At 40.9% G+C, this 26,467-nt stretch overlaps 1 protein-coding gene across 1 annotated transcript; it reads left to right on the top strand.

Moving 5' to 3' along the window:
• Positions 1-214: 214 nt before the first annotated feature.
• Positions 215-26,435, top strand: FGF6 (fibroblast growth factor 6). Its single transcript, XM_073624081.1, has 3 exons — positions 215-554; positions 14,153-14,256; positions 26,028-26,435. The coding sequence occupies exons 1-3, from the start codon at positions 218-220 to the stop codon at positions 26,202-26,204; spliced, it is 618 nt and encodes a 205-aa protein (XP_073480182.1). The 5' UTR covers positions 215-217; the 3' UTR covers positions 26,205-26,435.
• The last annotated feature ends 32 nt before the right edge of the window (positions 26,436-26,467 follow it).

A 26,467-nucleotide genomic window follows, 5' to 3' on the forward strand; every position in this document is an offset into this window, starting at 1 on the left:
AGTCCTCGGGAGCTACAAAACATGGTCCCCACCACTTTGGAGTATGTTGGACTCTGTGTTTTCGTCCCTCATTTACTCTCGGGGTTTGGTTTCATGTCAGCAAGCCCCCTCTGCCTTCCAAAAATAAGCTCCCGCCGCCATGCTGAAGACAGAAAAACAAGGAGGGTGGTATTTTTAGGGCCATCAATTCTGACCACGTGTCCAGACGGTGAACCGGATGGCCGTTGCACAAAGGCTTCTCATTACTATGTCCCACGGAGTCGGGATTCACTGGACGTTGCCTGTTCTCTTGCTGCTGGGTGCCATGGTTGGGATGATTTCCTCGTACCCTATCCCGAACAGGGCTAATGGGACGCCACTGGAGAGGACGTGGGAGTCGCTTTTTTCCATGTCAATGGGAATGTCTTCTGACCGATTGGATGCCAAGTGGAAGAACATGTATTTGCAGGGAATTAAGAGACAACGGAGGCTCTACTGCAACGTGGGAATTGGGTTTCACCTCCAGGTCCTCCCGGATGGGAAGATAAATGGTGTTCATAATGAAAGCCCTTATAGTGAGTCATATCTGAAGTTTTATCAAGCTATTCTAAAACTGATGTCACTGCTTACTGCACCTGCATGACTAATGTACCATGCTTCTGTGTTTATTATAACAGAGATGCACCTGTCAGAAAATCCTATGGTGCCAGTTCTTCTCATGCTTCAGGATGCCAGTATCCTCAGCAAATGTATATACGCACGTGAGCGTGGATTTACTAGAGGAAGCTGTTTACTTAGCAAGTGAAAATTAATAAGGTAAAGCTTTGTTCACTTCACATACCCAATCATGTGCAAGGGGGAAAAAAGCTGGATTTTTTTTCTAGCAGTTGATTGGTTGAGTAAAAAGGAACACAGCTTCATCTTATTTACTAAGCTCAGGAGACCTTCACTTTGCTAAGTGAACATTCTTTAGTCCTTTGGTAATTCAACTCTAATAGAGGCACAAATACCTATACATAGGCAGACAAACAAACAGAATACTTAAAAAACATAAAAATAAAAATATAAATATAATAAAATAACAATACTACTACTAATAATAATAGTAATAATAATAATAATGTTATTATTATCAACAATAATAATCATCATCATTTACACAGTGACCATAATAATAGTAACAATACTTCTACTACTAATAATAATAGTAATAATAATAATAATAATAATGTTATTATTATCATCAATAATAATCATCACCATTTACACAGTGACTTTATCTCCCATGGGACTGTGCAATGTAAGGGATACAATCAAATTAAGTAATAAGGAACACAAATACAGAAAATGTATTTTACTGACAAGTATGTACAGTTATATAAAAACATATACAACAATAACAAGGCACTATAGGAAAGAGACTCCTGCCCATACAATCTAAGCAAGTGACATAAATATATGTATGTATGTATATACATACACATATATAATACAGTATATCTATCTATCTAAAAGTATATATATATTTATATATATATACTTTTAGATAGATAAATATATGACAAAAACACATTGACACATTATATATAGTTTAGTTTTGTTAATACTTATTTATGCAATGTAAGCTTTACTGCTTGTTCACACCATAGCAGATGCTTTAGCACATGGTTAACACACACATTCTTGTATGCATTTTTAAGTTGTGCTGCACTGCATTGCAATACTTTTAATTTATGGTATTACATGTTGCCATGCACTACAAAGTGTTGGAACGCACTACGCTGTGCAAAAATGCAACATATTCTATTTTTTTCAGAAAACACCAATCCAGTACATAAGACAGATTGCCTTGTTTTAGCCTGTTACTGAAGGGGTGGTAGAAGCTTTGATTGTCCTTCCAGCAGAGGTTTTCTTTAAATAGACAGTACAACTGATGTATTTCTGCTCTGATAATAAACTGCTAATAATGTCAGTAAATTAAACTTATAATAATGAGGACAGAGAGGGGTAAATGGTTAACACAACAGTAGTTGAGTAGAGTGTTCATTCATTTTAGCAATATATACAGTATATATGTAGGTTAATTGGATCCTCTCTAAATTGGCCCTAGTATATGTATGTATGAATGTGAGATAGGGACCTTAGATTGTAAGCTCCTTGAGGGCAGGCACTGATGTGAATGTATAATGTATATGTAAAGCGCTGCGTAAATTGACATTGCAATATAGGTACCTGAAATAAATACATAAATAAATTATATATATATATATATATATATATATATATATATATATATATATATATAAAATATATATATATATATATATATATATATATATATATATATATATATAAAATATATAATATATTTATAGCAATGCCAAATCTAGCTTGATAGTGCTGACACAATTTGTTCAGCCAGTCATGGATAATTTTCTGAAGTAATAGACAAAAAATAAAAATATATTTAAAAACATTTTTTTAATCGGGAAGGATTAGAACCTCTTGCAGGTCTTTATTGCTGATTCCCCCTCTCTCTTTGTCTTGGTTACTGACTGAGAGGCCATTCACACTTCTATGGTCTGTTGTGGTGCACTAACGCACATGAATTGTGATAAACATTAATGCACACTGCATTTAAGCAACCATTCATTATAAACAATCTGCCAACATGCCACCAAATCTCTCTTTTTTGCCAATGCACTACAGCGCACCACAATGCATGGTATGTGCATTGTGGTGCACCTCTATGCATTGGTAGCTATTGCACTGTGTGTTGGGGTGCCATTGACAATGAATGGCACCCCAGCGCATAGGACTTAGATCCATACCTTGACACATTGAATGTAAAAAAAACTTCCGCTGAGGTAAAAATCCATTATTGTAAAAAAAAAACGATGAATATGAAACGAAACTTGCAGCAGCTGTACACAAAGTGCTATTCACTTGAGATAATGCAATAAATAAATTACAGAGCTCGCAACAGTGCAAAAAAGCAAATAAACTCTTCAAAATTACGTTCTTAAATATTCCAAAAATATTCTATTGAAAGTGCTCTTGTGCTAAAAAATGGATATATACCACTTACAACAGTGCAAAAGTTGATATCAAAATAATATATAAACAAAACACATAAAAATAATATGATTGTATATTACAAAAAACATCCCAATGAAAGTGTTCTTGTGCTCCAATCCTCTGAAAAGTACAAAGAGAGCAAACTTCCACTCTGTGGTGTGACATATTCCCCTTTTGTGTCCCCACTCACCAGATAAATTGGACCCCTAGCTTTTTAGTCTAAGGTTCAAACAAGCAGAGATCTATCAGCGACTCATGGCTTATTTTTGGAATATTTATAAATGTAGAATGCCTTATCCTTGTGTTAAAAGCTTTGTGAATAAGCATGATACAAGCTGGGAGTGTGCAATGTCTGGCATCTCCTCCATCACATCACCTGATACTATGCACAGGTAAGGTCTAATCCTGCCACAATTTGTGGCGGTAATTTATGTAATCAGCCATTACAAATTCCTTCCATTTCATTCATGATTCGTAATTTTCAGAAATTGACTAGCTGCAGTGATCGCCCAATGATTGACTGTACACATTCAAGTAATACTTTAGTTTGCATGATCAGCCAGCAAGAAGCCAGTGCAAAGGAGTATGTGGGATTGTGGGGATAAACCTTGGGAATTCAAAAGGAACTGTAGGTGATTTTTTTTTGCACTGTAAAAATCACTGCAAAATAAACCGTAGAGTTTAGGTCTTTTGATTTCCAGTGTAGTAAAAGGGAAGTGCATCAAAAAGAACTTTATGATCTATATTTGGTGTGGAAATCAAATGTCCCCAATAAAACGAATAAGAATTATTATAATAACTAAATATTATTATTTATTATAATATTCATGTATACAGCTTGTATAAGTGGAGCTAGATCTACCAAAAATTGTGGAATGGTTTGTTTAAAGTATTTTCATAACCAAAACACTTTTTTTTAATTGTGATGAGAGTAGAACAGTCTTTCTCAGCCTATTTACCCCAGAGGAACCCTTAAAATATTTTTTAGGTATCAGGGAACCCCCAGCTACATATAGATTGATGCACATTAGTGAGATCAGTAAGATATGCAAACATTAAAAATGGAAGTATACCCTAGCATTAGTGGTCATTACAGAAGTGATTTCTTTCATTAGTGGTCAGTGGAAAATTGCCCCCTACCATTGGTGGTCAGTGTAAGTGGAAAATCAATTTTAACACATCTTAAGGAATCCCCAGCAAGTCCAGCAGTTACCTTAGGATTCCGTGGAATCTTGGCTGAGGAAGGCTGGTGTAAGGAAAGGTCAAACACCACTGTCATTTGTTTATTTGCTCTCTGTGTCTCATTGGATAGATTATATTTTATTTCCTGTCCTTGAGATACAACAGGATGTGAGAGGGAATCTTCCTTCACACCTGTTCCAGTGACAGACCTAAAATTTTAGCTCCCACTAGGATGGATAAAAAGGGGGAATCTGCCTAGCAGGGACACAGACAGAAATAAAACCTTAACGTGAAAAAAGACAAGAGTATCAAATCAAATAGACAAAGAGTCCAAGTCACTTTAGTGATTTATAATATGATCACATAAAACATTCAACGTGTTTCAGGGGCCAGCACACTCCACCTTCATCAGGGTTTGGAATTGTTATAAGGATTTAAGTGAAACAAGTTGCCAGTTGCTTACTCATGCAATATCAGTGAGAAAGAAGTGTCTGCCACTCTTGAACTCTTTCACCACTTCCTTTGGCTCTCCTGTTGCATTTTTACGTTTGCAGATACCCACCAAATAGGAGCCTTAGTTCATGTGAACAACCTTACCAGAGTTAGTGAGCTCATTGAATGAGTGTAATCTTTCAATTTTATTGAAGTCTCAGTGGCTCTTGGATATGTCTTTTAGAAATAAAAACTTGACAGGGGTTCTAGACCTTCCCTACTCTAACAAAAATATAAAATAAGTTTTGCCGGTAAATAAACATATGCAATTCAGTCCCAGCGATGAGGGGATTTATTTAGCCACCTAATTTGTGTGGATAGAGAAATTTGTTTATTTCTTTTCATTCAGCCTGCTAGCTGAACGAAATTAAACTAACTGCGTATGGTAAGCATTAGACTGGTAGTCACTGGGAAAATGCCCCCCTTAAACTGATGGTCATTGGAGAAAGGCCACATTACATTGGTGCTCAGTGGAAAGAAAGCCCCTTACCTTAGTGGCTAGGGCAGGGGTGGCAACCCCCGACACGTGCCAGACATGGCACATTTCCACATTTATGATGGCACACGAAGGAAGCCTGCGACACCATACACATTGAAGAAAATCGGTGCTTGAAGCTGGCTACACAGGAGGGAGTCACGCTGGCTTTTTCCCACCTCCATACCCACCCACCTCATTGCTTGTCTGCATTTATCCGACATAGACTGGTGTTCGGTAGGATCTAGGGTATGCTGTGACCCCCACCCCCCCCCTTCATGGATGCTGTGTCTGGCCCACTTTTCTGCTCCTCTCATCCCCACATAGGGCACTCAGCAGATTTCATCCTTCCACAGATCACATAGTTGAAATCTTGTTCTTTTACACAATATCCATCTGTACAGTATATAGCGGACTGCTATGTTGCTGCTCTGACCTGTGAAATCTCCAGATTGGAACAGCAGCAAAGCTGCAGTAGCCAGCTACACATTATGGAGGTTGTGTCTGTAAAATAATCCAATCTCAGCTATGTGCTGTGTGGGGAGGAGGAGCTCTGCTGTGTGCCCTGCCAGCACTGACCCCTGCCCTCTGCCCCGTTTATTCTATCCTCTGCCCCGCTGACCTCATTCTCTGCCTCGCTTACCCCTTCCTCTGCCCTGCTGACCCTGTCCTCTGCCTGCTTACCCCAGACCTCTGCCCCACTGACCATAGTCCTCTGCCCTGATGACCCCTGTACACTGCCCCACTGACCCCTTCCTCTGCACACTTACCTTGGACCTCTTCCTTGCTGACCCAAGTCCTCTGCCTTGCTGACCCTGTACTCTGATCCTGACTACCACATCCTCTGCCCTGCTTACCCCTGCCCTCCACCCCTCCACCCCGCGAAACACTGTTCTATTCTCTGTTCCCTGAACTGCTGAACCATGTTAACTATTAGGAATGACTAATTTACAAGTGCAGAAATTGGGACTGATATCAGGAGTGATGTTGCAGGAATTGGGGCTGATCTGAGGTGTGAAGGTGCAGGAGTTTGGGTGATCTGAGGTGTGACATACATTATGGCTTAATTAAGATCTGAAGGTGCAGAAATTGGAGTTATCTGAGGTGTGAAGATCCCAGAATCGGGGTAATCTTAGGTGTGAAGGTGCAGGAACTGGGGTGATCTGATCATCTGAGGTGTGAAGGTGCAGATATTGAGGTGATCTGAGGTGTGAAGGTACAGGAATAAGGGTGATCTGAGGTGTGAAGGTGCAGGAATTGGGGGTGATCTAACATGTTATGGTGCAGGAATTGGGGTGATCTGAGGTGTGAAGGTGCAGGAATTGGGGTAATCTGGGGTGTGAAGGTGTAGGAATTGGGGTGATCTGAGATGTCTTGGTGCAGGAATTGGGTTGATCTGAGATGTCATGGTGCAGGAATTGGGGTAATCTGGGGTGTGAAGGTGTAGGAATTGGGGTGATCTGAGGTGTGATGGTGCAGGAATTGGGGTGATCTGAGATGTAAGGTGCAGAAATTGGGGTGATCTGAGATGTCATGGTGCAGGAATTGGGTTGATGAAGGTGCAAAGTTAAATGTTTATTTCTTACTATTATTCAAGTCATTTACAGCATTTAATATTTAAAGATTCCTTTTTGTGATTGAAAGTGTGACGTTACCATTTTTGGTTATGAAAATGGCACTCTCAATTTCTTTGAAAAAAATTTTCGGCACACTGTGCTTAAATGTTGCCTACCCTGGGCTAGGGGGAAGAATGACGCTAATATTGGTGGTAAGTGGGGGGAACACTGGCACTTACATTGATAGTCAATAGGGAGGAATACTTTTTATACAGAAAGCTGAAAAGATCACTGGTGTCAGTGGAAATTTATCAGAAAGGCAGAAATTGTTCACTGGGCAAGGAACCCCTCTTGAGGAACACTGGTTGAGGAATGATACCTTAGACATACTGTATGTTTGAGTTGTCTAAACAGGAGCAGGCCACCTTAACTATCAAATGCTGTTTTAATTAAGAAAAGGAAGAAGGCACCTCCTGGTTACATATGTAGACTTCACCTCAGGAAACACTGCTTGTGCCATTAAAGAGGAACTTCAGTTTAAAAACAAAAACAAAACTAAAAGTCAGCCGCTACAAATACTGTAGCGGCTGACTTTTAATTAAAAGACACTTACTAAGCCAGAGATCCAGTGCTGTCGTCACCAAGGCCGGTTCTTTGCTGGTTCTCAGGTACTCGGCCTGCCATGTTGACTGTGGGAAGCCTGCTATGACTATGCGGCTTGACAGCCAGCTCCTCACTGCACATGCACAAGCCATGCCATGCTCTGTAATTACTCCTGCAACTTCCTGGGACCTGTGATGTGTCCCAGAAGATTGCAGGTGGTAAAGGGGGGACGAACTTCTGAAAGGAAGGGGTACCTGTCAAAACTAGGTATCCACTCCCAGAAAAATCAATCCAATGTGCGCAGCTGGAGGACAATCACCAGAAATTCCTGTAGTGAGTGATGTTCTGCTTTAACTTCCATCAGTATGCCAGTGTGGATGAATCTTCAGGGCTACAGGCACCTGATGACTTTGGCACACAGCAAGCACACAGTAATGCACATGTCAAACTTGGCAGCATTGAAAATGTGAAGATATAAAATCTAGTACACGCAGGGGAGACATTAGCAAAGTCAGGTGCTTCTGCTGGGACTTTCACCCTCTTTATTGGTCCTACTGACTATTGTCACCAGGGCTGAGGTTGAAGCAAAATCCAAAATGTTTAGTTGGGGAATAAAATAGGAGTAGAGTGGAAATCTTCCTAATAGGATATTTGTTCTGATGACAGCTAAGAGGGCAATTCCCTTGTTTTGGAGAGATTTCCTCCTATTTCTTGTTGTGTCTACAGGACAAGAAGTAAAGATAGTTCTCTCCAGCAGGACAGGGCCAAAAAATGTAATGGGGTTTTAACCATTCACCATTCTAGTTAAAATTTAAAAAAAATTTGTACATAGATATAGGTGAAGGAAATTAAACCAGGTTTTGGAATAATCATACAATCTCACATTCCAAAATGTCATAGCAAAAAGTAATTGGAATAAACCATTCCTAGTGGTAAAACCGAGACTTTTTAAGCTTTGTACTCAAGGAACAAACACAATCAATTTATAGAAAAATATATACTTAATTACATCATATAGCCTAATTAAAAAAAAAAAAGCAAAATCTGGCCATATGACCATAGATATTTCCACAATATAGCAAAATAACATTAAAATCGAGCATGATTCAGCATAAATACAACACTCAGGGGTTTATTTACTAAAGACAAATCCACTTTGCACTACAAGTGCACTGCAAGTGCACTTGAAAGTGCAGTCGCTGTAGATCTGAGGGGGACATGCAAGGAAAATAAAAAACAGCATTTTTGCTTGTACATGATTGGATGATAAAATCAGCAGAGCTTCCACTCATTTCAGATCTTCCCCTCAGATCTAAAGCGATTGCACTCCCAAGTGCACTTGCAATGCACTTGCAGTGCAAAGTAGATTTGCATTTAGTAAATCAGCCCCTCAATTCTTGTATGTATCTGTTGGCTTAGTCCTGGACCAACACCTGGACAAAAACTTTCAGTACCTGTGTACCACTGTCCGTTCAAAAGAACGGTCTTGCTGGAAACTAGCATTCGATCAGCACTTGCGGGGCAATGAATTCAGCGCTGATCTGTGTATTCTGGTGTGGGGGGAATCCCCGCTGTCAGAATACAGAAACACAGCAGGGGAGATCCCTGCATCAACATTGCTTGTGTTGATGTGGGGAACTGCGTGTTTTTTTTCGTTCAACCTGCTGGGGGTTTGAAAAAAAAAAACCCAGCTTGAATGCAGAAAATAATGCTTTCAAACACAAAAGTTGTAATATGCATGCTTTGTTGTGGCGCAGTGTAAAAAAAAAGAAAGCCAAATGTGTTGCATTTGTAGATGCCTTGCTGGTTCCATTTAGGTTGAATGAATGCTTTCAAATCAAAACCCAGCTCATTTGAAAGCTCAGTGATAATGCTGTATTCTTTGTGGTGTGTGTGAGCCATCTTGGACTTGTTCATACCAGCATCATTTGACTACATTGGGCACCGTTTCTAAATGCAGTCCCAAGATGGGAATGAGGCAATTTTCATATTGCTTCAGTCCAATACGCTTCTTCGCTGCGCACTGAAAAAAATAAAACTAGGACATGTTCTATTTTTTTTTTCAAACAATTTTTTTTACATTTTATTATACAGGTGCATCTCAAAAAATGAGAATATCATCAAAAAGTTAATTTATTTCAGTAATTCAATTCAAAAAGTGAAACTCATATATTATATAGATTCATTCACAGAGTGATATATTTCAAGCATTTCTTTCTTTTAATTTTGATGATTATGGCTCACAGCTAGTGAAAACCCAACATTCAGTATATCAGAAAAGTAGAATATTATGACCAATAAATTCAAAAAAAGTGATTTTTAATACAGAAATGTTGGCTTACTGAATAGTATGTCCATGTAGACTATAGTATGCACTCAATACTTGGTCGGGGCTCCTTTTGCATGAATTACTGCATCAATGCGGCGTGGCATGGAGGCGATCAGCCTGTGGCACTACTGAGGTGTTAAGCCCAGGTTGCTTTAATAGCGGCCTTCAGCTCGTCTGCATTGTTGGGTCTGGTGTTTCTCATCTTCCTCTTGACAATACCCCACAGATTCTTTATGGGGTTTAGGTCAGGCGAGTTTGCTGGCCAATCAAGCGCAGTGATACCATGATCATTAAACCAGGTATTGGTACTTTTGGCAGTGTGGGCAGGTGCCAAGTTCTGCTGGAAAATGAAGTCAGCATCTCCATAAAGCTGGTCAGCAGAGTGAAGCATGAAGTGCTCTAGAATTTCCTTGTAGAAGGCTGCTCTGACTTTGGACTTGTTAAAACACTGTGGACCAACACCAGCAGATGAGTTGGCTCCCCAAATCATTACTAATTGTGGAAACTTCACACCGGACCTCATGCAACTTGGATTATGTGCCTCTCCACTCTTCCTCCAGATTCTGGGACCTTGATTTCCAAATGAAATGCAAAAGAGGACTTTGGACCACTGAGCAACAGTCCAGTCCTTATTCTCCTTAGCCCAGGTAAGATGCTTCTGACGTTGTCTCTGGTTCAGAAGTGGCTTGACACAAGGAATGTGACAGTTGTAGCCCATGTTCTGGATACGTCTGTGTGTGGAGGCTCTTGAAGCACTGACACCAGCTGTAGTCCACTCCTTGTTAATCTCACCCAAATTCTTGAATGGCCTTTGTTTCACAATCCTCTAAAGACTGTGGTTATCCCTGTTGCTTGTGCACCTTTTTGTACCACACTTTTTCCTTCCACTCAACTTTCCATTAATATGTTTGGATAGAACACTCTGTGAACAGCCAGCTTCTTTAGTGAAAGCCTTTTTGTGACTTACCCTTCTTTGTGAAGGGTGTCAATGGCTGCCGTCTGGACAACTGCCGAGTAAGCAGTCTTCCCCCTGATTGTGTAACCTACTAAACCAGACTAAAAGACCATTAAGGCTATGTTTCCACTAGTGCGACTTTTCATGCGACTTGGCAAGTCGCATGACAAATAGTACCCCATGATTTCCAATCAGTACCGTTCATATCTGTGCGACTTCAAGTCGCAGCGACTTCAAAGTAGTCCCTGCACTACTTTGGTCCCACTTTGATGCGACTTGAGGTCCATAGACACAGGCATTACTTCAAATTTAAACAATGCGGTAAAAAATCGCAGCAAAATCGTGCAACTTTGGGGACGCAATAGTGGAAACATAGCCTTAAAGGCTCAGAAAACCTTTACAGGTGTTTTGAGTTAATTAGCTGATTCAAGTGTGACACCATGAGTCTACAATATTGAACTTTTTCACAATATTATCATTTTCTGAGATACTGAATTTGAGTTTTCACTAGCTGTAAGCCATAATTGTCAAAATTAAAAAAATAATTGAAATATATCACTCTGTGTGTAATGAATTTATATAATATATGAGTTTCACTTTTTAAAATTGAATTAGTGAAATAAATTAACTTATGTAGGCAAAAGGTAGATCCATCCACATTTCAATGCCTGATAACATTATTAGAAGGCTAACAAACCATAGTTTATATATTTGAATCTCAACATGGAAATAAAAGACAAGTAGCAAGCAACCATATACAGAACTACTATGCTTTTAGTCTGTGAACAAAGTGTATATAAGCGTACTAGAGACATGTTCTATTTTTGCACAGCGCAGCATGTTCTAATGCACTGTACCACATCCTAATACGCTGTATAGCACAGAATTACATAGCAGTTCTAAAAAAAACACAATAAGGAAAAAGCATTACTGTATCAATGCATTCCAGTTCACACTGCCCTTTTCTTGTATTAATAAAACTCATATCTGTGTTTTATACTTACAATAAGCAATGTCTGATTTGTACCCTGATAATTGTTCCTCACACCCTACTGCCCAAATCTTTTTTAGTTTTGAATAGAATCAGAAAAGGATAGAACCTCTATATTTTTGTTTTTTGTCTGTGACCTGATCAGGGTCATTTCCCCACTTTTTCAGTGTCATGGGGACAACATGGTGAAGTTGTGGCTGTGCGGGGGACACAGACAGTAATAAAAGCAGCACTGTTAATAGATCAAGGACTAGGACCTATGCCAGTGCTTTGTCCTCAATAGACAGATCCCTCTTACTTCCCCAAAGGTGACATAAAAATATGTTGGTTTGAGCTTTAAAGCCAATCTACGAGCAAATCAAATTTTTAACCACTTACCAAACCTCTTTTTGAGATTTGTTGTTTACAAGTTAAAAACAGTTTTTTTTTGCTGGAAAATTACTTAGAACCCCCAGACATTATACATTTTTTTCTAACACCCTAGAGAATAAAATGGCAGTTATTGCAATACTTTCTGTCACACCGTATTTGTGCAGCGGTCTTACAAGCGCACTTTTTTTGGAAAAAATACACTTTTTTGAATTAAAAAATAAGACAACAGTAAAGTTAGCCCAATTTATTTTTATATCATGAAAGATAATGTTACGATTAAATTGATACCCAACATGTCACGCTTCAACATTGCACCCACTCATGGAATGGTGACAAACTTTTACCCTTAAACATCTCCATAGGCAAAGTTTAAAAAATTCTACAGGTTGCATGTTTTGAGTTACAGAGGAGGTCTAGGGCTAGAATTATTGCTCCCGCTCTAACGATCATGGCGATACCTCACATGTGTGGTTTGAACACCGTTTTCATATGCGGGCGCTACTCACATATGCGTTCACTTCTGCAAGCGAGCTCGGCGGGACGGGGCATGTTTAAATTTGTTTTTTTCTTATTTATTTTACCTTTATTTTTTATTTTTACACACTTTAAAAAAAAAAATGTGTCACTTTTATTTCTATTACAAGGAATGTAAACATCCCTTGTAATAGAAAAAAAGCATGACAGGACCTCTTAAATATGAGATCTGGGGTCAAAAAGACCTCAGATCTCATATTTACACTTAAATGCAATAAAAAAGAAAAAAATGTTGTCATTTAAAAAAAAATAAAAAAAAATAAAAATGGCCCTTTAAGAGCTATGGGCGGAATTAATGTTTTGACATCGCTTCCACCCTGCAATGTTATGGAGACGGGACGGTCTTCCCCTCACTCGTCTCCATACCCAGCAAGGGGTAACATCCGATCGCCTCCTTGGCTGCCGACGGCTCCGGTAAGTGGCGGAGGGCACCAGGGCGTGGCGGGAGGGGGGGCTTTCTCCCACCGCCGATAAAAGTGATCTTGCGGTGAATCCGCTGCAGAGACCACTCTTATTGGAAAGCGGACCGCCGGACGAAGAAGAGGAGCTAGCTGCTGCCATAACAACGATATTCCTCTTCAAAGTTAAGACGTATATATCAGCGCACGGCGGTCAGTAAGTGGTTAATCACTGTCCCCTACCCCTTTATGGAACCTTTTTTTTTTACTGATATTTATTCTGTCAGGATCTACCCTGCTGCTGGATCTTCTTCCTCTGGAGGCTCAGTGAGCATAAGTCTGCAAGGCTATATCCCATAGCTGTGCCCTGCTGAACCAACACTGAGAAGACCAATCACTTAATACACACCTAGCCGGCTGGGGTGACCAGTCTCCTCAACAGGAAATGCTGCACCTTCAACAGTTACAGGGCTACATTTTCTGGTGAATTAGGGTTTTACTGTGCATTACCACAATACATACATAAAATAATTCATACATTTAAAAAGCAACCCTAAACTGGGAGGAATACAAGGGGAGGCATCCTGTAGTTCTAACACACTTCCTGTACTGGAGTCACAATGTTTCTCTATATACAGTATACCATATGCTGAGTGAGGGTTGTCACCATAGGACAGGAAGTGTGTAACTAGCAGGATTACCAGGTGAGCGTAAAGGTAAAAAAAAACTTGAAGATTGAAAACGACTGGTTAGTTGCCATATATTACATTTCTATTCTTCAGTTTAGATATGGTTGAAATACTTTCTGGGTCACTGACATAAAACAAACACATAGATTAAAAATGAGGGAGAAGTTAGAACCTCTAAACTACATACCTGATATGGTTATTGACCCCGAAAGTTTTTATACTTCTGGGTCAAAGTGACCTCTGAGCTCATCTTTTTAAAGCAGTTAATTGGCAGTGGGACTTCCACCAATCAGAAAACAAGTGGTGACGTTTTTGACTTCAATCAAGGAGATATTTGGAGGTGTCACAGAAATCTCCCAGAGGCAGAGGTTCCCTTTTATTTATAGTCTGCTTGGGAAATGATTTGCAAATGTGTCTTGTTTCAACATCCTTTATACGCCAACCCAAAGTTTCATTTTAGTAGCATTTACTGTGAGGATTTATGACACAAATATTAACAGTTTTGTTTTGTCTGTTTAGGTCTCTTAGAAATTTCCACAGTAGAAAGAGGAGTTATTAGCTTGTACGGTGTGAAGACTGAACGCTTTATAGCAATGAACAACAAAGGAAGAGTATATGCTTCAGTAAGTACCAGATATTCCTATGATACTACTTGTGCTAAGATGGGTTGTAAATATTTACTCAAAGTATATCCAAGTCCAATTTATTTTCAATTTTGGATAAAGTAGAGAAGGGTTAAAACCCCACCCATTTTGCCATGTGCGATTACCCTTCCCTTTCTGTCCCGTAGACACAGCAAGAAGTGAGGTCAAACCTTTTCTCAAAGTGAGGTCCCCTCTTAGACAGTTGTCACTGGAATAGGTGTTCCTATAGGAAGATGTCACCTCAAATCCTGTTTTGACGACAACTCAAAATTTGGGATTTTCCCTTACTTTCCATCAATGTGACAGTCATCACCAGGACAAATAGAGAGGTTGTCCCCCCCCCCCACCACTCTATCCAAAATGAAAACAAACATTTTGGCTCCAAATACTCTTTCATTTCTTTGATGCCGAAAAATGTTTTTTATTATTATTATATATTTATTTTAATTATTATGCTGATTATTATTGTTATTATTATTTATGTATTTTAAATGTTTATTATTATTATTACCTACTGAATAGCAAATTCATAGTGTTGCGCCTTCTGGGGTGGAGCTTTGCATGCTTAGGTCATGCTGCCCCATCAATCTTGAGTGGCAGCAACAGATCTACAACTCCCATTACTGCCCCAAGTGAAGTTTATTTAAGTTGCCTGATATTTAAAGGGACCAGAGCCTCTGCGAGAAGGGGAGTGTGCCTATATTGGTTTATAGAGCATTGATGCTGCTTATAATTTGTGCAGCCGTTTCTTCTTGAGAGTGCAGAATGATGGTGGTGTTTTGGTGACATCCACAATTTGGATCACATATACTGTACTCATGGGAGAAAATACAGATGAACTGGTGGAAGCCAGAATTGTTTGCATGCTTTTATTCATGAACTTTAGGTATTTATAATGTACACATATTTGATGAATTCTATAATATTTAATTGTTTATTTATTTGCACATATTTGGTGAGTTTGAAGCGCGCTTTTATTTAATTTCTCACACACAGTAGAGATTTCTTGTACCCACTGTATTTTAATATGTGACTGGTTTGAGAATGGAGACAAGAGGAGTTCCAAAATGCGTTACAATAGTAACCAGCCCGCCCTAGGTGTGACATCACATCCTGCCCTGTCTTCCACAGTGGCTCTCCTCACTTCCTGGGACATTGCACCTCATTTCTTCACTGATAGGAGTTCAGAAACACGTCACCATAAGTGGAGGCTACCTTATGTGGATGGTGCATTAGCATTTGTTTGCACCACTATTTCATTTGTTGTCAATGATGTCACTAGTCTCTGTTGTAGACGGATTGCAGTCTCAGTTTATTCACTGGTCTATTGTGAAGGTCAGATGGGTGACATCATTTTCAGTGATGTCACCCATCTGTAGTGAATGCATTGGTGCTCTGTCAGTGATGTCTCTAGACTTTATTAAATAGATAGGCCACATTCTCAGAGTTGTCACTGGTTAGAGAATTGATGGACTACATCCTCTATGAATTTACTGGTCTCCAGTGGCAGTAGATAGATAGACTGCATTCTCAGGGATGTCGCCGGTCTCTAGATGGACTGTGATGCCATTAGTCTTCAGTGAATGGATGAGTTGCATCCTCAGAGAGATGTCACTGATCTCTAGTGAATAGGTGGACTGCATCCTCAATAATGTTACTGGTTGTCAATGAATAGATGGACTGACTGCAGCCTCAGCGATATCACTGCTCTCTAATGAATGGGTAGGCTGCATTGTCAGTGATATAACTGATCTCTAGTGAATGAATAGATTGCATCCTCAGTGATGTCACTGCCATCTCTTGAATAGATGGATTACTTTCTCAGTGATAGTTAGTGGTCTTCAGTAAGTGGATAGGCTCTATCCTCAGTGATGTGCCTGGTCTCCAGTAAATGAATAGTCTACATCTTTAGGGATGCCTCTAGTCTCCAGTGAGCTGTATTCTCATTGATGTCCATAGTCTTCAGTGAGTGGATAGATTGCAATCTTAGTGATGGATAGGCTTTTCTCAGTGATGTTAACAAGTCTCTACTGAATGGACAGGCTGCATCCTCAGTGATGTATCTGATGAATTGTGAATGAATAGAGTTAACACTGAAATACATTTCCTCACTGGGTTTTTGTCTTTTAGATAACATGGCTTCTTTTAACCGACAGTCTGGCACTAACTGCAATATACAGTATAGGTATATACATTCAGAAAGTTTGTAACAGCTTTTTCCGCATTTGTCAAATGAAATCAAACGTAAAGGGCCAATCCACCTAAAAGTGCTATTTCAATTATAGGTGGAGCTCAGTGGGCAGAGTTAGGCACTGGCTACTTATATAATTAGACCCCTTTCACACTGGGGCTGTGGCCGCGTTACCGCTAAAGTGCCGCTCGTTTTAGTGGCGCTTTAGAGCTGTTTAAGTGGCGCATTTCAGCCGATAGCGGGGTGCTTTTAACCCCAAAGAAGAGTTGAAAAGCACCCGCATTGTGACGCTTCCGAAGCACTTTTCAGGCGCTTTGGAAGCGCTGCCCATTCATTTCAATGGGCAGGGCATATTGGAAGCGCTAAATACAGTGCTCCCAAACCACCCCGAAGATGCTGCTTGCAGGACTTTTCCTAACGTCCCGCAAGCGCACCGCCCCAGTGTGGAAAGTCACACTGAAATGAATGGGAGGCGGTTTTCAGGCGCTGAAAGGGGTCTTATGCTGCATACACACGATCTGACATTCCGACAACAAAATCCATGGATTTTTTTTCGACGGATTTTGGCTCAAACTTGTCTTGCATACACACGGTCACACATATCTTGTCGGAAATTCCGATTGCCAAGAACGCGGTGACGTACAACACGTACGACGAGCCAAGAAAAATGAAGTTCAATAGCTAGTGTGGATCTTCAGCTTGATTCCGAGCATGCGTGGAACTTTGTGCGTCAGAATTGTGTACACACGATCGGAATTTACCACAACGGATTTTGTTGTCGGAAAATTTGAGATCCAGATCTCAAATTTTGTGTGATGGAAATTCCGATGGAAAATGTCCGATGGAGCCTACATACGGTCGGAATTTCCGACAACAAGCTCCTAAAGAACATTTTCTGTTGGAAAATCCGACCGTGTGTACTGGGCATTAGAGTACTCCAACTAGGAGGTCTCCCTGCCTTAATTCACAACTTATTTAATTTCCACCTGAAAGTTTTTCACCCATCTTTGCAATTTTCCTGTCCTCCATAAAAATAAAAAATCCAGCAGGAGAGTGGGGACCCCTCATAATGGGCACAACTTTAATTAAAATAATACCTGACAGTTGTGGCCCTATGTTGTCAATCTGGCTTCGAGTGGAGACTACAAGATTATGCAGACATGGTCCAGTGTTGTCACCTTCAGGAAACCTGTCGTGAGAAATGTCACCACTGAAGGGCATGTAGATAAAAAGGGGTTGATTTACTAAAGGCAAATAGACTGTGCATTTTGCAAAGGGCAGTTGCACTCTGCAAGTGCAGTTGCTCCCCAGCTTAGTAAATGAGGTAAAGCTTTACTTTGCAAAGAATACCCAATCACGTGCAAGGAAAATAGAAAAACAGCATTTTTGCTAGCATGTGATTGGATGGTGGAAGTCAGCAGAGCTTATGCTCATTTACTAAGATCTGGAGCAACTGCTCTTGCAGAGTGCAACTACACTTTGCAAAGTGCACAGTCTACTTGCCTTTAGTAAATCAACCCCAATATGTTTGCAAAGAGGTTGCAGGAAATCAGCATTGAGGTACACCAAAGGATGTAAAAAAAAGGTGGAAACAAGTATTTTTAATAAAAAAAAAAAAGGTTTATTATACACAGTGGTTAGGAGACTAAATATCATTCAGTTGGGGCTTACATCTACTTTAATTTCATGGAGTGGGATGCATGCATTTTTCATTTCAGTTGCACAAGCATAAAATAGCCTTAGAGCTATAGGATTATATTCCTGCGTCTTTCTTTACCCTGCAAAATATTAAATGTCATGTTTTCTAATCCCGTTTTTGGATCTGGTCACCATAGTGTATTTGTTTTCAAATATAAGTTGCACTATAAATACGTTATGGGCAAATAAAAAAGAACAGACCCGCTAATGTATATCAGCTCGCTGAGGGTTAGAGCTTAACAGGTGGCATCTGACCCATGCGACTTGGAAGCAGAAGGACGAGATTTATTGTTGGATGTAGACTTCCAGGCACCGACTGTCATAACACGCTCTTATCCTTCACAAATAATGACTTTCCAAAGAGTCTTGTAAAGGGACCAAATCTCAGCATACTGTACTTAGCTGGTAAGGTCAGCCCGCACATGGGCACACAGCAACATCCTTGCAGGGACTGACGTCACGCTAATTCCGGTAGGCACTATAAGCGCAGCCTGACCTCATGCACAGATATGAGGGCGTTATTTTAGACTGTTTTAGCTATTAGTGTTGAGGATTATCCGTAGTCAGTCCCAGGTTCTGGGTATACCGAGATCTACCCAGAGGAGCCAGCTATAAGGTGACCACTTAATATCCTGTGACACACTAGCCCTTGTATAATCCTCACAGACATTTAAACTGGATCTCCAGCCAAACAACTAAATACACAGCTGAACTGCATATATGTCAGGTGTTGTACAAGTTGAAATATTTGCAACACTCTTCAGCTACTGTTTAAAGTCAAACCTTCCTGCCACTCTTTAAAGCTAGGGTAGTGACACTGTGATTTGGTGTTGCAATTTTCAGCTTCCTGTGCCACCTTGTAATGTCATCCTATGGCGCTGCTCCCTCCCCCCTCCTGATAATAGACTATGCAGTTCCAGCAGCATGTACATGTAACACAAACTAGTAAGGCTGGATGACCTGGGCTCAGAGGAAACAGGTTGAATGATATTGGCCATTAGACCGAGGACATCTAGTGGCAGAAAAAAATACTGCAGGGCAAATTTCTGGATTTAAAGTGAATATTGCAGAAGAGGTTATTTTACCTTTTAATAGACTATTTACATTTATTGTACTGTTTTTAGCTGGAATTCTATTTTAAGTAAAATCACACATCAAAAAAAAGATGGGCAGTTGAAGTTGTTTACAAATCTCCTCTTTTCCTGTTGAAGCTAAGCTTGGCCCTAGCCTCCGAGTTGGACAGTAAGGCTCACCATCACATCAAAAGTCATTCAACTGGGAGGCAAAGGATGCAGGAATAGAAAAAAAATTGGATTTGCAAATAACTTCAGCTGCTTATATCTCTGGTTCTACTCATCATAATGAAACACAGTTTCCACTCTAGGTAAACTCTGCTAATGAAGGCTAGTTACTGGCAAACAACTAAATACACAGATGAAACACACATATGGAAGCCAAATAATTTGTATTTCTGACCATTCAGTCCACAGCCCCATCAATCTGCACAGCCCTGTCTGGCAGGGCAGAAGATCTGTTGTTTCTCTTCACCAGTTAAAAGAGACGAATAGCCAAAGCCTTTTAGCCATACTTCACTTCTGGGTCACAGGAGTGCACAAACTTGTGACCCAGAATCAGCTGACAGCGGGCATTAGCCTGCTATCAGCTGACATCACAGAGCCACTCCAGGCTCTGGAAGGATCTTGACAATAATGTCAGAATCCACCCAGATGCCTGACCGGCAGCTGGCTCAGCTAGCTCAGCTGGCTCACCTTCTCAGCACGCCACTGAGAGCTTGAGCCAGTCACTCCAGCCCTTCTTCAGCTCCAGTGAGCTGTGCAGAGCCAACTGAGAACTGAGAAATCAAGAGTCATATGATCACTCAGTTCTTGGTCTTAGGGTCGGCGGGGGACAAGTGCAGCATCACAGGGATACTGCAGCGATAGAGGTAAGTATGGATGTTTTTTTTTATTCCCACATTTCTCCCAGCTGTTGCTGTCAAGATAAATAAATCAGTGCTGCAGCTGAATGGCCTAAAAAATATATGCCGAAGCATGGGGGCATCCGCCCCAAAAGTTGGGAGCAAATCTTTCCTCCACCCCAGCTGCCCCCATGCTTTGGCATATATGCTCTTTTTTTTAACTGTGATGGTGAAATCACCTCCTACAGCGCTGGAGTCACGGCTTTATGTATCGTGGGAGCAAACGCTGTTGCTGTCAAGATTAATAAATCCGCGCTGCAACTGAATGGCGTACCTGCTAAGCAAATGATGGTTAACAATAAAACAAAGTAACATTACAGTATAACATACCATACCTGAAAAGCAAATACAATAAAACATAGTAAAAATAAAACAGAGAGAACAATAGATATAGAACAATAGTGAGCGAACAGTAGAGCGGACAGTAGAGAGCAAACATAAGAGAGAGAGAAGAAAAATACAACCACAACTATTTTTGGCTTTTTTATTTATTTTTTTGTGTTTTTGTGTGTGTGTGGTTTTTTTTTTTTCACTTTTTTCACAAAACTGTAAAAAAACTATAAACTGAACGTTGCAGATTAGGGTCTCTCAAAATGTGATGGCCATCACATCTTTCGAGACCCCGAGACCCTGTGTATGTGTGCCTATGACTGTGTGGTGCTGTACCCTACGCTAATACTCAACTAGTGTGTGATAGTGTTCGAAACAATGCAAAGAGCAGGTTGGTCAGGACAGGAGGGACAATAAAAGCGGGTGTCACGCCTAAATCCGCGATTTCTACAGACACGACATCTTCTTTGTGGGTTTCTTTGGGTAGGGGTACCAGAGAGGACATGCGGAAGATGCCTCTCATGCAGCCGGCTTAGTGCATTTGCGTTGGGAGGTTGGGCCAGAGCACCGTCTGGAAACAGAAGGGCTTTGATGATCTCTTCCTGGAATTTAAGGAAGGATCCAGTTCGTCCTGAAGCTTTGTATAGTATATGAGCATTCAGCAAAGCCAATTGAAATAAGTATAAAGACACTTTTTTATACCAGCGTCTGGCCTTATGGGCAATTAGGTACAGCGCCAACAACTGGTCATTGAGGTCCACCCCTCCCATATTAAGGTTATATTCGTGAACACAGAGGGGTTTTCCCACAACACCAGTCGCTGTAGGAATTTGGACTGTTATGTCTGCATGAAGGGAGGAAAGAACGAAAACATTCTTATTATCCTTCCACTTCACAGCAAGCAAATTATTACATCTCAAGCAGGCTCTCTCCCCCAGCCTAAGACAGGAATCTACAACCCACTGGGGTAAGCCCCGGGGATTAGATCGCACGGTGCCACTTGCGCCAATTTGATGATCAAACAAGTGACTAAAAACTGGCACGCTCGTGTAATAATTGTCCACATACACTGTACCCCTTTCCGAATAATGGTGACACCAACTCCCACACAATCTTACCAGCGCTCCCTATGTAGTCAGGGCAGTTCTCCGGCTCAACGTAACTATCTCTTCCCTCATAAACCATAAAACTATATGTGTGGCCCTGTCAAAGAGCTTATACATCTTGACCCCGTATCTGGCACGCTTGCTGGGAAGATATTGTTTGAATGACAAGCGGACAGAAAACTTAATCAGAGACTCATCAACGCAGACAACTTGATGGGGAGTAAACAATGCTGCAAAACGTTGGATGAAGTGGTTCACGAGGGGCCGAATTTTGTAGTGCCGATCAAATTCAGGGTCACTCCGAGGACGACAGAGTTCATTATCGTTGAAATGCATGAACCGCAAGATCTGCTCATATCGTGTCCTGGTCATGGAGGCAGAGAACATGGGCATATGGTGAATTGGGTCAGTGGACCAATATGACCGCAACTCACTCTTTTAAGTTATGCCCATGAGGAGGGATAGGCAGAGGAAGGTCTTAAATTCGGAGACCGTAATTGGTCTCCAATCTCTGGCAAGGGTCAGCTGGAGATTAGCCGCGATGAATTGACCAGCAAATAAATTGCTTTGGTCCACAATAGATCTATAGAGATCTTCGGTGAAAAACAGCGAATAAAAATCGTGACATAGCTAGCAAAAGTGATGTAAAATCAACTGTTTCCACCTGAATTCCAGGTTGGACAGTGAATGGGGGAAGTAAGGGTGCTGCAGAAGTGGTGGGTTCCCAATTAGGATTGGCGAATGCAGCAGGAAGGACACTATGGGCTCGACGGGCCTGTCTTTGTCTTCTTCTTGGTGGAAGCGGGACACTACTTGTGCTTGCCACCTCACCAGCTTGAACTGCACTTATGGGACTCGCCACGTCACCAAGTGCTACTGCAGTGCTGGATGTATGACCAAGATGTACTAGGCCGCTGGTGCTTGCCAGTTCACGAGAAAGAATAGCGGCACTAGTACTGGCTCTCTGCTCCATACGAGGGACCTACAGTTCTTGCACCTCAACGACAGCAGAAGATCGGGGTCTGGTACGCCTGACCTTGGCAGAGACCACAATTCTGTCGTCAGAGCTATCGTTTGTATTCTGAGTCTGAATCTGACAGATGAGTGACTTCCTCTTCATTCTCATCTGTCATGCTCAGAAACGTGTAGGCCTCTTTACTAGTGTACCTTCGATTGGACATTGTGGCCTCTAAATTTACTGGTACAGTACTGGTACAGTAGTGAGACTCACAGGTAAAAAAGCTCCTGACGCAGGGATCAGGCCTGACTCTGCGAACGAATCAGTTATGTGTGTTGTGTTTTGTAAGTGACAGTGATCAATTGATACTGCACTTGGGTGGGCTGGGCAGGGCTGGGCTGGGCGGAGGGGCTAAACGCAGGTGCTAGCAGGTATCTGGGCTGATCCCGCTAACACTGCATTTTTGGGAACCCTAAGCTGTTGGGAACGCTAATATAGATCTGATCAGATCAGATATCTATCCGTTCAGAAACGATACTACTAATGGAAGCGTATGGTGCGTGCGTGGGTGTTAGCGGTACTGGCACTAATCAGACGCTGCCTGGGGCGACGCAGACCCTATCTAACGCTAAAACCTAACTTTGATCACCCGCCGGGTGATCAGGGGGTTAAACCTTTATTGGGTAAAATACGGCGGGTGCCCTGACACTATAAAAAAAAAACCTAGCTAAACTGTGGCACCCGTGACACTTATACTGTGATCAGTGAGGTAATCAAGGGGTTAAACCTTTATTAGGGGGTCCCTAGATCTATCTGAGCCTAAGACTAATTACCCTAACATTGATTTTTGTCACTAATGACACTAGTACAATCAAAAAAAAATCTGATTGCTGTACTGGGTGACACAATGACAGGTGGTGAAGGGGTTAACTTGGGGGGTGATCGGGGGGTGATGGGGGGGTGAATGTGTGCCTACGTGACTTGGTGTCAGTGTAGTGTTGTGCAACTCACTGTTTGATGCTCTCCCCTCTCGGTCTGGAACGAAAAGATGGACACGAGGAGAGATGACATCACTTCCCCTGTCAGTGTTTACAGTTACACAGACAGGGGAAGGATATCATTCGTCAGAAGTGATCACCAGGTCCAGGCCAGATTTCATTGGCCTGGGCCTGGGGATTGATCAGTTCCTGTTCAAATCCAATCGTCGCTGCCGGCGGGGGGATGCGCGCCACGCAGCCGACGTAGCATAATGGCGATTCGCCTGCCAGAATCCATTCTTTAGTTCTTGCATTCTTGCATGTCAGCTCCTCCCCTCTCAAAAGCCAAATCTCCCTACTTAAGTTTTACATGTTTATCTGCTGTCTTCAGCTTTCTATGTTCTTTAAAAAGTGAACATTGTGTTAGAATTTTTACCTCCTCTTTCAGCAGTGGGAGGGGAGTCTGGGCATACACTGTGTCACAGCTGTTGGGAGGAAAGGCACGCGCACCCCCCACACACACACACAAACACACACATAGGCAGAGGAAGAAGGAAACATGCAGAGCTGTGCTGTGAATAGATTAGCTGCTTTTATTTCCTGTGTCAGAGAGCTTGTCAGAAGTTAGCCTGCTGATAACAGAGTAACGAAGCAGCAAAAACTTGGGACTTAGGGCTTTGGTGAGTGATAAGTAAACACTACAGATATATGTGCCCAGGTCAGATTTCATGAATCGGGTTTACATCAACTTTAAAGTGATATTAAAGGTAACTTTAAAAACAAAAAAAATACAAACATGTTATACTTATCTGCTCTGTGCAATGGTTTTGTACAGAGCAGCCCTGATGCTTCCCTTCTGGGTTCCCCCTCTGGCGCTTCCAGCTTCACCTCTTCTCCAGGTGCCCCCATAGCAAGCCGTTTGCTATGGGGGCACTTGTGTGTGCTCTCTCCCAAGTCCCATTCTGTGTGTCAATAAGATATAAAATTACTGAAGGTAAAAAACCTTCAGGCTTTACGACCACTTTAAACCTTAAATATTATACAACCTATAGACCTCCAGCTGTGACAAACCACAAGTCCCACATTGCCTAGTCATTTCAGCTAGGGGCATAACTAAGAATTTTAAGCCCGATAATAGAAAACAAGACCTTACAACAACTTTATTAATAGCACGTAATGTACACACAAATACCTTACGCATTATAACAAATTCATAAGTGAGCCCAGTGGCTGATGCTATCTTTGCCATCCCTGTAGCTAAATTCCTGTCTCCAGAAGCTAACAGAGCATGCTGGGAAATTCCACTCATGAACAGAGTTCCATAGCTTGCTTATGGCTGGTGTAATAGCAACATTACTTATTCCTTGAAGACAAGTTTCTATTCTTTTATATTTCTTACAGTGAAAACTACAAGACTAGACAGTAGTGGTATGTCTAGAAAGCCATTCCTTTTGTAGCTCAGTGCCTAAGTAAGAACACATCTTACTAATCTTTTTAGTAGTGGTGACCACAGGATCATGCATGTTCTTCTGCTAAGTACATCTTGTTCCCATACTCTCTGTGCACTTAGTAAAGATGCTAAAAGGCTTATTTAAAGTGGTAGAAAGTAGACTTGCCAAGTTAGCCGTTTGCAACCTAACACAGAGAGGAACATGGTTCAGAGATATGTTATGCGGCTGGGCAGTAACAAAACTGACCCACATGTCATTTTATCTGTGTGATACCTTAATGACATCACAAAATCACTATCCCAATGCTGTTCTACAATATGGCCACTCAATTTTACATACAAATATATACAGTATATCAATTACAATTCTAAAACAGCCTTCATAAGGAGTTTGCTTTTTATTGAAACCAAAGGCCTAAAAAGTGGAGAAAATGAAAAACCAGGGTGATATGTTGTGCTTGTCAATCAATGATAATTACAGTTAAGCACTTTGTGTGATGTCTTCTTTGATGTCTGTTTATCCATTCATGCTTCTACATCATCACAATAAATCTTATGGTTGAGCAGGACCTAAAAAAGGAATGAAGGGGTTTTATTTTACTGGAATTTTGTTGAATACTTGACTTCACCTTCTAACCTCCACTAGGAATGGAAAAAAGAAAATCCGTTGCTCCAGGTGAGATAAGGAAGCTTAATGGTCCAGCAGGTGCTCGCCTCGGCTCGCCTTCGCACACAATGAAATTAGAAGAAATGGCCGCACACCACCGTAGATCAAATTCCTCTTTATTTGGACATCCCAAAAACTTGAATCTTATTGGTTACCTATTTTGTAACTCTAGGTGTCACAAAACTAATTTTACAAATTCTCATCTTTCAATGTATCTCTATCTTTTGGACAGAAATCTACCAGGGGAATAGATAACACATTTTTGTGGTGCAATAGGTCAACAATTCCTGCCATCTAAGTAGCAAATTACCGCACAAGAATATAAAACTCCATAAAGTCCAGGGATATTTCAGTGATATATTGTACATTTTAGCACCCTTTTCTTTCTTTTCTAGGCAACGTTTCAGGATGAGTGCAAGTTTAAGGAAATTCTACTATCAAACAATTATAATGCCTACGAATCTCATCTATACAAAGGTGCTTACCTTGGATTAAGCAAGCATGGGAAAATTAAAAGAGGAACGAAAATTTCACCTGCAATGACTGTCACACATTTTCTTCCGCGAATATGAACATCGTACAGCTGAAATGTCTTTTAATTTTGCACATGTGAATAATCTCCCAGGTAAAATATTTATGCCATTACAGAATATATGTATATTTGGAAAGGAGCTATTTCTATAGAAGCCATGCCCATCTGAAATCTGCTTACTGCCATTTATTGACAACTTAAAACACAATTTTTTTTTACAAAATGTACTATTTTTTTAGTACAGTAAGCCTAATTTATCCCTGATGGATAGAGGATGAATTTTGAGAGCGTTTTTTTTCCACA

The sequence above is a fragment of the Aquarana catesbeiana genome, linkage group LG03, assembly GCF_042186555.1.
Source record: "Aquarana catesbeiana isolate 2022-GZ linkage group LG03, ASM4218655v1, whole genome shotgun sequence".
In the NCBI taxonomy this organism is placed as follows: Eukaryota; Metazoa; Chordata; class Amphibia; order Anura; family Ranidae; genus Aquarana; species Aquarana catesbeiana.

Excerpts from the sequence above, each read along its gene's own strand:
- FGF6 (XM_073624081.1), top strand. The coding sequence starts at position 218 with ATGGCCGTTGCACAAAGGCTTCTCATTACTATGTCCCACGGAGTCGGG. Across the intron at positions 555-14,152 it reads TCATAATGAAAGCCCTTATA|GTCTCTTAGAAATTTCCACA; the intron begins GTGAGTCATATC and ends TTGTCTGTTTAG. Across the intron at positions 14,257-26,027 it reads AAGGAAGAGTATATGCTTCA|GCAACGTTTCAGGATGAGTG; the intron begins GTAAGTACCAGA and ends TTTCTTTTCTAG.